Genomic DNA, 12,015 nt, shown 5'->3' with positions numbered 1-12,015 from the left:
TTGGAATAGTCCTCCCCTTCCTTTCCTTGAGCCAAGAAAACTCTGAACCAGAACAATTCAATTTTAATTTGTGGAAAAACTGTACTCCATAAAGCAAACACAGTGCTAAGATAGTTTTGTTGGGGGTGGGGCAAGAACATTTTGATCACTTTTGCATATTACCAAAATATCTGTATTTCCACTGAATCGCTCTGAGATGTATTTACGAGCTTTGTTTCTGAGGAATATTTGCAAGCTTTTGTTCTAAAGTCTGGGAACCTGGGGAGCAAAGCCTGCTTTTGTGCCATAGTTCTTGTGTTATATGTTAAGCATTTGGAAGGAACCCCAAGGAGGCCTCAGGAAGCAGTTACTGCCTCTTGACTTATCATCCTGAAGGCGATTTGTTTTAAAGTTGATAATCCCTAGAGCTACAAGAGTGTCCCACATCTGCCCTGAATTGAAAACAGATTCCCATTAAGTGCCTTACATCAGCGCTGCGAATTCATTCGATCTGAGTCAGAAAGGAAGTTGGAGAAGTTCGAACGTATGGCCTGATAGCAGCTCCGCAGCTCTCTCCATGGAGGACCAGGACGCCAGGGTACGTAGGCTGTCCGTTTTCAAATTTTGAGACTGTTTTTCTATGAAGAAATGTGCTTCTGATATTTGGGCAGGAATGTTCGGGAGGGGACCAGCATGGCTAGCAGGTATAAAGTAACCGTCAGGCTGGGGGCTGGTTTCAGTGCCACCAAAGAATCGATCAGAATCCCAACAGGCTGGGAAGCCTCTGCTGTTTCCAACAGAACTCCTCTGCCAGGTCTTGCCATCTTTGTGACTGATCATTTATATAACATATATTCATATAATTGTGTAGATATATATATAAAACTTCCTCCTCCCACCCCTTCCCCACCAAGACTCTAAAACGATTCTGTAAGCCAAGAAAAGTTTTTACTGTTAAAGAGCCAGAGCTTTTCCAACCTCAGCTTATCTATGAAATTATTTTAAAATATTTCCACACATGCTAAGAATGAAGGATGGAACCGTGCACTTTGGATTCCAAGCCTCGGGGGACCGGGACCATCTGATTAACTATTTAGCATTTAATATCCTGCTGAAGTTTTCTTCTCAGCTGGCTGCACAACTTTTTTCCTCCTTTTCCTACAGTTTCAGTATATTATAGAATGTGAAGTTCTTTTTCTTCTTAATTAAAAAGGAGATTAGATTTGTCCATTAAAAATGATTAAAGGGAGGGGAGGGGCTAGCTCAGCAGTAGAGCACATGCTTAGCATGTATGAGGTCCTGGGTTCAATCCCCAGTACCTCCATTAAATAAATAAATAAATAAATAAATAAATAAATAAATAAATAAATAAATAAATAAATAAACAAACAAACAAACAAACAAACCTAATTACCTCCCCCCCCCCCAAAAAAATAATGATTAAAGGGAAAAGAAGGGTACATTGGTTAGGAACAAGGGTCAGAGGGTCTCCCAGCTTGAGGCATGGATGCCAAAACCCCTACCCCCAACTCCAGGCTGGCTCTCCAGGCTTTTCTGGCTCCCTCTGCAGGTCTGGACTGGGCTTTGGTGAGTGGAGGCCTCTCTTGGGTGACTTCCAGAAATCTGTTCTGCTCACTGTCTTCTCTGAGAAGCTGAGGACAGTGCCTGGTAGACTTGATACCCAAGGAATACTTGCTGAATGAAAACAGAATCCTGAAAGGGAATCCTAGAAGAAATGTCAGTTTGGACATATGGAGCTAGTGAGCCTCTGTTTAGATAGGTTTCCACTCACCTTCTTGGGAAGGTTGACACGAAAAGTGCAGCATAGAGGGTGATGAGTAATTGAGAGAAAAGTGCTAGAGTGTCAGTCAGAACCACTGCGGATAAAATGTCTGAGTCCATGGTGATGGCATTAATAAAGCAAAGGAATGAAATATGAGTCTCGAGAGGTAACAACTGCCCTATGAGAGTGTTCAGGAGTCCGAGGAAAGCTGGTGCAGGAGAAACCCAGCTGGCCGGCTTCCCCTTCAACTCTATGCAGATGTACTCATCAAAAATGTTCCGGAAAAAAAAAAATGTTCCGACAACAAAGCCTGATCTTATTCCATGTGCTCCCCCTGGTTTCAGAAACAATACGTTAAGAGCAGCCCAGTTGGCAGGTAAGATTTTCAGTGCAAATGCCAAAATACTGTTCCCTCTTGAGTGGCTGCCCACAGTTCTTGAAAGAGGAAAGGTTTTTCAGATGCCAAAAATTGAGTGCAAACTGTGTCGTGGGACTATGCCCTCTTAATCCCAGCAAGACAGAGGCTCCCTTTTAGAAAAGGAAGCACATTTGGGTTTTTGTGCTGGAGGATGCAAAAAGATGTATTGATCAACTCAGGCAGAAAGGGGGAATTATCAGGCTTAGAGACATTGCTTTTGTCCTAGCTAAGGAGACTGGCGAATGAGCCTTGCAATCGATAGAAATAGTTCCAGGTCTGACCAGCCTCCTCTTGGGCAGATGCTTATAGATATAAATAGATAGAGAGAGAGACAGACAGACAGACAGAGACAGACAGATCTTAATTTAGATAGAGATATCTTAATTTAACTAACCTATTTAATATCAACCCTCAGAATTGGGGAAAGAAAATAAAAGCAGTGCTTCAGAAACTTCCAGGGCGAAACCTATATCAGAAATTTAATTACTATTACCTCAAGTAAAATTCTCCTCCAAAAAGCTCTCTTGCCACTTTTTGCATAACAAAGTAAATAAGTCTCCACTCGGGGCCGTATCCTCTTTCCCTGCCCCATATTTGAACATCAGGCATGTGTCTAAGACTATGCCACCATGCCAATTCACAGCCTCCTTGCTCTCCAGAAGTTTTGTAAACCATTGTTTGGAATTCAGAACACATTATCCCCCAGAAACAAGGTTAGGCTCCCAACTCAACTCCTGAATGCAAATTTACCCCAAAATATAGAGAATCGTTTACAACTTTCTGGAAATGGACAGAAAGAACGTCTATCATTTTGTTCAATGGTATTGAAGAATAAATTTTACAAGGAACTGTAATAATGCTTTTGAGAGCATTTTTAATATTCTTGAGAATTAATTCTTGGCCTTGCACAGCATTCCTTTCTTTATCCAAATTCCAGCCGTCCATCCTAAGTGCTTGGTCTCCTGTACTCCTTCAAATGGTACTCTAGGTTGGAGTCCTAGCAAATTATCTGCATGTACTTTTCCACTTGTGGGTTTTTTTTTACCTGGAATATCTTCCTCCACTTCTGATTCCTGGCATACTGTTGATCAGCTCACACGTGAACACAGTTAAAACTCCTCTGATAAATTAGGAGTTTGGAATTAACATAGACATACTACTATGTATAAAATAGATGAACAACAAGGACCTACTGTATAGTACAGGGAACTATATTCAATGTCTCGTAATAACCTATAATGGAAAAGAATCTGAAAAAGAAATACATATATATATTTACACATATATGTAAAACTGAACCACTTTGCTGTATACCTGAAACTAACACAACATTGTAAATCAAGTATAGTTCAATTTAAAAAAAGACTCCTCTGTGATGCCCCAGTCAAACTCTCACCTCTCTCCTCCCTTGGACACAAACTCTTCAGAGAAAATTTTGCACACAACTTCAAGTGGTTCCTCCACTGATCTTCTAAAGTGCCAGAGGTCCTAGTTTTAAAAGTTTCTCCCAGGAAAAGTTAGAAACCCCCCGGCACCTCTTCTGCATTTCTATAACACCTTACAAGTACCACTATGTATTAACATTCACCACATTATACTGGAAATTTTTATTTACATATTGTCCCCTCCCCTAGACTGAGGACTCCTTAAAGTTAGACATTTCCTCAGGACTTATTAGAACCTTGAAATACAGTAAATAATTAATAAAAGGATGGATGAATTAATGGATAATTGGATAGATGCATATGTGATTGGATGGATAGTGAATAAATGGAGAGATGACTGGATGGGTGGGTGATTAGATGGATGAAGGGATAGATGGATAGATGGATGAAGTGATTGCTGGATGAGAAGTTCGTTTATTTAGAGGAAGATGAAGAGCTATATAGAAACATCTATGGAATTTTGAATAGGGCTTTTTGTTTCACGGGCATGATATTGATGACATTTGACCATTCTTATTTTACTTCTGTGGGTATGTAAGGGAAGGATTATGTAGTGGGGAGAGAATGGGATAAGAACAAATGGGCTCTAACTCCAGCTCCCTGCTTTCCAGTTATGTATTCTAGACAGGTCACTTACCTCTCTACTTTTGCTTTTCTTTATCTGTAAGATGGGGGTAAAACCTACCTTCAAGAAGTTGCTGTGAGCATTAAATGATAATCATCTAAAGTGTCCTGCCTAGTGCTTAGCCCACATGAGGTAGATAAGTGGTAGTAAAATATGGGTCTAAATCTCAAATGGCAGGCACAGAACTTCGAAACTACAAGGAGTCTGGGCCCCTTCTGTCCAGCCTTGACCACTCTTTTTGTAACTCCTCCCTTCATTTTGGTGCAGCCTGTCAATAGCATGGTTTTACCTTTTATCAGCCACTTCCCATGTTGCTTGGGTGATGAAAAATAAAATAAACTTGGAAGTGTGAGAGAAAAGAAGAGGGTGCTGGGGATTTGTGAGTAAATATAGGTGGAAACAATTCCCGAAGTGAAATTAAGTAAGCTATGATGGAGGAAGAGGGGACATTGTACCTGCAAAGGAAAAAAGGAGCGGGGGAAGAGAAAGCTGATGGTGGAGGTGGCTGCAAAGTGAAAGGGAGAGAAGAGAACTTCCATTGGTGGGAAGCTGCATTTCCAGGATTATAAAAGGAGCAGTTGTTGATTTCATATGCATACATCTGCAAACGCACCCCTGTGCATTTGTAACCAAAAGGAACTTGGTGTAACCTCAAATACTTCACATAAATAATAATGATAGTAATACATTCCTGACTAACATGGAGGGACATTTAGTTCATTATGCCTGGACCAGCCAGCTGACTGGGCTGAGAGTTTCCAGGGAAAGTCAGCCTCAGGGACACTGACCAGAGTCTCTGGGGACAGACACAGGGTGAGAGTCAGATGATCTTAGCCACCCACAGAGCACTGTAGTGTCAGAAGGACATCATCTTTATTCCAGATAGTGTCCAGGGAATTCTTAAAAAGTTCTTTCAGAAATTATGTTGACACCCCAGTAGTTTTCCAAATATGAAAACAGATACAGTTGTACTGTCTTTTTAAAAAAAAAAGAATCATCTATTTCTGACCTTTTTAAAAACTAACAAAATATGCAGTCTGTGAGCATTCTGTTTATGTTTCCTAGATTGAGTTTGACAGGTCCATGTTCTAAAATAATTCCATTACTCTTAGGCCTAACGTTGAGCTCTTACCTCTCCCTCGAATTTGCCCTGAGCAATTTGATTCCATTTTCTCCTGTCAAAAACAGGGACACATTCATCTAGTTAACACATTTAACAAACTTCACAAATTCTGACCCAAGGATGTATTAGGCAGGCAGAAAGAATGTAAGTTCTCCCCTTTGCTACCTCTTTGAATTATTATAAGCATCTCTATAATTAATAAACTATACAATTGCTACAAAGTTATCTATTCCTCTGGCTATGTTAGTCATTCCTATTTTAAGCCATTCACATGCCCCATGGATGTTTTAGGGCATAGTTTTTGGATGAACGGGTAGATAAGCTTGATGGAAAAGTTGCCAGAAGTTTTGCCTGCCCCCAGTACACCCACTCAGCCACCTGAATTCCTTTCTTTGAGGCAAGAGAACAGGTAAAATAGCATTTGACACCTGAAATCACCAAAATAGGGAGCAGAGAGGAGCCCAGTCTCCTCCTTGGATGGCAGCTGGGGGAGGGCGGTAGTAAGTGCATTGCCTAGGTCTTGGTCTTCATTTTTTCCCTCATTACAGCCTGGCTGGAGGATATCTTACATAACATCAATCCCCTCTGGAGCATTTTTACATCCGTTCAGGTGTCCTGGAAATAAACATTAAATTAAATTAAGCTTTAATTTAATTTAAATTCTGAATAAAAGGCTTAACATAAACTGACTAAAAAGGGCTTAACTATTCACAACTAGGTCAACTAGAAAAAGGCAATTTCAAGTATCCAAAACAATTCCATTTTTTTTTTTAAATCCTGCAAGTTCAATCAATACCTAATAGAAATACAAAATTAAGTTAAATGCGCCCTTCCAGGGAACTGACTTTTTTTTTTAATCATCAAATTGCTCCAAAATGCCAAGTCAACACAGGGCACTAAGATGGAGTCCAGCTTCTCAGATGGAGGTTGAATTTTAAGCAAACTCTTCATTGGACAAATGGATATTTAAGAAATTGGTTTTAGGCCCGCTAGCTACCTGGCAGGATTATTGTAAAGCTAGGATGAGATTTAATGAATCTCCATCTCCCAGTCCAGTAGCACGTAGTGAACAATCACTAGTATTTTGTTGAATGAATGTTGAAAAATTCAGAACTCACATAGCCAAGCCAACTCAGCTAGCATCTGAGGTCCTAACTGACACCTTAGCACAGGTTATCCCTCAGATTACATGAGAACAACACTTCCTGGAAAGGGCAAACCCCCAGCAAACAGAAGTCCCAAATTTCTGAAACTTGCTTTCTAACCTTTTACAAAAGGGTTATGACTGTAAGTTATGACTGGGTTGCTCTGAGAATTAAATGATATTCTATTCATCCGTCCATTCATTCATGCTTTTAAAAAAATACTGATTGTGTATTTTCAATGCATCAAGTATTGTTCTTGTGCTTGGGAGGTGGAGGTGAACAGGGCGGCTGAGGGCTCTGCCTCCATGGAAGTTCATTCCCCCACAGAGCTCCTGGCCCGCTGTCACTGCCGTCTCCTCACACTGTCTATACACCCTCTCCAGACGGGCAGCAAGGTGCCCTGGAAAAAGCAGTCAACTTGCACATCAGACCGACGCCCACTTGAATCCAGCCTCCACATCTTGTCGGCTGAGTTTCCTGGGGAAACTTTCTGAGCCACGGTCCCTGTCTGTAAAGTGGGTGTAATAATGCCTACCTTGCAGGGATTCTGTGAAGACAAAATGAGACCTACTGGGTGTAAAGTACACATAGTAGGTCCTCAATAAATGATAACCCTCTCTTAACCTACATGAAGAAATAGATCAAGAGTGTCGAAGAAGAAGGATAGCCTGAGGTCAGAAAAGCTGAGGAACACTTGTTTCCTCTGAGCACATTCTCCCAAAAGGGTACCTTTTCCACCATTTTTGAGATAGAACGCTGACAGAGAGGGTGTTGAAAGCATAATAATAAGGTACAGGAGAAGCACAATGTCCCGTCATATGCAGCACATTGCACTGAACATTCACTCTTTGTCCCTACTCCCTCCTCAAACCCCAGTAAAATGGAAATAAGGGGGAAAATAAATAAAAACCACAAGAACAACGATGATGGGCAGGGGTGGACAACAGAAATGAGGAATGCCAACAAATTTGGGAAGATTGAACATAGATTGAAGGAGACGGTAGCAAGCCATGCTAGAAAGAAAAATAAGGTCACATAAACCATCAGGAATCTGAATGGCATTGACTGTTCTCCAGGAGCCCTAGAAGCCAAGAAACAGTAACTTCCAAATTCTGAGGTGCAAAAAATTTCTGACCTAGAAACTATCAAGTGTGGGGTGGACTTAAAGCTTATAAGGGGGTCACAATCTTTACATCATTTGCACCCCTTCTCAGCAAGCTCCTGGAGAACCTGCTGCACCAAAGGGGAAAAGCAAAGCAGAACCAATCCAGAATGGGGCTCCAGACGGAATAGATCCAAAAAAGAAAGAAATGAAATGGACCGATATACCAATGGGGTCCCCATGTCATGGGGTGTTTTATATTCTGTCAGAAAGTCTGGAAAAGAATAATGGACAAGTACACAGAAAAGTAAGCAAATTAGAAAACTTCAAGAGAGAAAAATAATGGGAAAAGAAATACGATTACAGTACACAATATGACTCAGCTCTGAACTATATTTATTTGGTCACAATAATGGAAGCACTGAACATTAACAGAACCAGAAATTAGAATGTCAATGTGGTGGCCATGCAGGCGCACCACTCAGACTTCCCTTCAAAGGATGGCCTGCTGTGGGGCGTGTATGCCCCCTGGGGGACCCACTATCATCTCCAGGGAAGGCTTGCTCTCCTGGGTTCCCAGCCAGTGACTGAGCACAGCAGGGCCATCCTTTGGCCATTGCTGCCCCGTGCAAGACTTCTGCAACGGGCAGTCTTCATTCTGCGTCTCATCATCAGCCTGGCCTTGAATTTCTCAGAACTACCCTGCAGTCTAAAAGCCTCTTCTTACCCAGTCCTCCTTCCTAGCCCCTCTCCTTCATGGCATCAGATCTATTCTGCCTTGTTTCCTGCTTCTCAGAGGACCTGAACTAACACAATCACTACCTTGGGAGGATAAAAAAAAAAGGAAACGGAAGGGAGCAGAGGGAAGGAGGCAGGATGGAATATTAAATCATCATCTTTCATGTTAGAAGTCAATAGGTCATGTCTATATATCTGTAATGGGGGGGGGACCCAGGAAATAGCAGGATAAGGTATGATTTAGAAATGAGAAAGACAATGCCAGAAAGAAACAAATAAAATAACTACAAGATCTAAGAATGGTTATGTCAGGGAAGAAGGGGTGAAGTAGGGAACTATACACGTGGGGGAGGAAGGGGAGTAATGCCCTGAGGACTGTTCGCCTTAATAAATTTTTCTTATTAAGCAGAACTTAATACTATAATGATAAAAAAGCATATATCTATATACATATATATAGATCAAATACATATACATATATAAACATCTTTAAATATATATTTTAAAATATACATCAAACATAATCAAACACATTTAAAATATATATAGTTAAATATATGTAAATATGTATTTTTAAGTATATAAATATTTTTCAAATATTTTTAAATTTTTGTTTGTTTGTTTTAGGGGGAGGTAATAGGTTTTTACTTATTTATTTTTAAATTGAACCCAGGACCTTGTGTGTGCTAAGCATGCACTATACCACTGAGCTATACCCTCCCCTTTCAAATATTGGATTAAGATTGTGGTGAGATCGCGGTGCCTTTTGCTTGTGTGCCCTCCCCTCAATCTACGTAGCCTGGCTCTGCCCTGTCATTAGAGCCTGGCGGCAGCCTCTGCTTATTTCTCTGCAGAGGGGACACACCTAGGTGTGTCGTCAGGAGGCAGGGAAAGACACTCACGTCCCGAGAAGGAAACCTGAAGAGATCCAAATCAACCACTTCCCGACTTTATCTGGGGGCCCCTAGTGCAGAAGGCTTATCTTGTGCTTGCGGCTAAACCCAGGTTTCCTTCTTCCTTATCCTGAGACATCAGCCGCTGGTGAAACTAGTCAGACACTTCCCTCCGGGGTGATTGACGGGACTGAAGCAAGAGGAGAGGGCACGAAGGAGAAACAGAGATCCAGAGCACTCCCTCTGCCTCCCCCGGGCTCCTTCCCCTACAGCTGTGCCGGCTGCCCTGCAGCCACCTGGGCCCTGAGACAGCTGCCTCGGGCCCCTGGACCCCTGCCACATACCTTCCTCCCTTGGAGCTCAGGCCAGTGGAATGTGAGCAGGGACACTGCGGGGAGGCGAGTGTGTGTGTGTGTGTGTGTGTGTGTGCGCGCGCGCGCGCGCCAGAGAAACTTTGCACCATTACCTCACGTGACCATAGTTCTTTACTTGGTCAGAAGCATGTGTGTCTACCTGGGTTTCACACTGGCTTTCCTCATCTACATCTAGTCTTGGACTAGATGAGACAAAACAGGAGACACTGGGGGGTTTGGGGCTGGGAGGTCATTATAAATATAAATATAAATATAAATATAAATATAAATATAAATATAAATATAAATATAAATATAAATATAAAAATATATATACACACACACACATATACATGCACACACATATATGTATTTTTTTTTAAGTGCAGTAAACAGTAGGTACCAGGAGGGACCAGGAACTCCAGACTGCCTGCCCCAACCCTGTGAGTTAGTCTGTCAGCAGCAGCATTTCATCTACTTCAGGCCAAGGGGCAACAGTCATACCAGTTGCCTGTACAGGAACCTACCAGAAGATTTCTGATGACAAGAACCAATAGGCAGTTGATTTTTTATCATCTTTCCCATTTTATAGAAGTAATACATGCTCAGTTGTCTGAAATTAGCACTTAGAAACAAGTGCAAAGGGCCACAAATATACAACCCGGAGGTGCCCACTAATTGCTTTGTTTTCTCTCAGTCTTTTTTTTTCAGTCTTTTCCAGAACTTTGAAATCTTATTTTATGCATAATTTCATATTCTGATGTTCCACTTAAAATTTCATCAAATGCATTTCCTTATACCATTAAAAACACTTTGTAAGCATCTTTTTTTGAAGTATATGTACTACTCTAGCTCACAGATGCAGCATAATTTGCCCAATCGTTCTTCTTTGTTATGCTTTTTAAATTATTTCAAGATTTTTAAATTAGAAATAACGTTGTGATGAACCTTTGGCATATAAATCTTTGTCCTCGTTTCAGATTATTTCCTCAGAATAGAGTCCCAGAAATGGGGCTGCTCAGTCAAGTGGTATGAACATTTTTAAGGCCAAGTAAATCTTTTTTTAGACAGATTGTGAAAAAGTTTTTTTAATATTTAATGATATTCATATTTTTCAGATAAAAATATACAGACCATTAAGTGCATACCCATGGTCCACTTAAGAAGGCACATTACTTACACATCTAAAGCCACTCTGTACCTCTCACCTGTCCCCTCCCTCACCTCCGAAGCGACCTGTTATTCTGAAGGTGTATTCTCATAGATGTTTTAAGGAGCAGAACTTCAGGGACATAAGGTCTTTTGGTTAGAGAATAAGAGACGACAAGAGAGAAGACAGGGACAGGGAGGGAGAGGAAGGAGGAGACTGAGAGACAGAGATAAAGATGGAGAGAGAGAGATTTGTTTGGCCTTGAACCATATGATGCTGGGGTAATTTTCTGAGGAAACAGGAAGTAGAAGCAGCTTCATATCCAACCGATATTGTATTTACGGGCTGCCCGTGGGAGGAAGAACACACACACACACACAGACACACACACACAAACACACACACACACACACACACACACACAATGAATGTACATGGTGCTACCTCCCTCTCCCCGCCACCCGCCCTGCCCCCATTCCCACCCCCGGTCTCCAGCCTTTGTCACCTCTCCTCCATCTTCATGGGAAGGAGACACAACCATTGAGCCAGTAAGCCAGGTCTGAAGTAGGGCTGCCTACACTGGAATCCAGCCCCCAACACTTGCCATCTGTAGCCTTAAAAAAGTTGCCTGCCCATTTCCAAAGTCCCTTTTTTATCTGGAAAATGAAGATGAAGCCAACACTATCCACCTGCTGCAGTGGTGGCGTGGGTTCACTGAGATAAGCGCCTGGCACCCTACCATATATATATTACTTCACAATGTAAGCCCAAGAAAAGCCATTTCCCAGAGTGGTTGCCAGAGATGCCTTCACAAGGTTTGGCTGAGGACATGGTACTGACATTACAGTCCATTTTCAAAAAGCAGTGGGAGGCTATATATTGGTCTCATTTCCACAATTTTCCTGGAGTTCCCAGATGTCTAGTAGGGTTTCCTAAGGTAATTCCAGTAGAAATTTTTCCCCCTTTCTTTACTTTTAGTGAGAAGTGAAAAGGTCTAAGCGTGAATCAAACCTGCAACCCTGAACTTACTTTTCCTATGTTCTAACCAATTGAGCCAAGAGATTCCAATAGTTCTCAGTCCAAACACAACTCATCAAGGAGGTCAGATGTCTGGATTTTAGGTTTGGTGATATATGATGAGCAGGTGCATCAGATTCTTTCTCTGTTACCTCTGATTGCTCATATGGGTTAGAGACTGAAGGGATTGTATGAATTAGGGATCACAGTTTAGCTCTAGAAGGAACCTTCACGATAATCTAGC

General features: G+C 41.5%; 1 protein-coding gene across 1 annotated transcript in view; it reads left to right on the top strand.

Annotated features, from left to right (window-relative positions):
- The first annotated feature begins 203 nt into the window (after positions 1-203).
- SASH1 (SAM and SH3 domain containing 1) overlaps positions 204-12,015 on the top strand; it is a 217,236-nt gene continuing 205,424 nt past the window's right edge. The window contains exon 1 of the mRNA XM_064486597.1: positions 204-577. Within this exon, the coding sequence (XP_064342667.1) occupies positions 557-577 (21 nt within the window). The 5' untranslated portion in view covers positions 204-556. The remainder of the gene's footprint in view (positions 578-12,015) is intronic.

This window comes from Camelus dromedarius, chromosome 6 (genome assembly GCF_036321535.1).
Source record: "Camelus dromedarius isolate mCamDro1 chromosome 6, mCamDro1.pat, whole genome shotgun sequence".
Taxonomy (NCBI): domain Eukaryota; kingdom Metazoa; phylum Chordata; class Mammalia; order Artiodactyla; family Camelidae; genus Camelus; species Camelus dromedarius.
The sequence above is the reverse complement of the archived record's forward strand: the minus strand, read 5'-3'. Positions and strand labels throughout refer to the sequence as shown.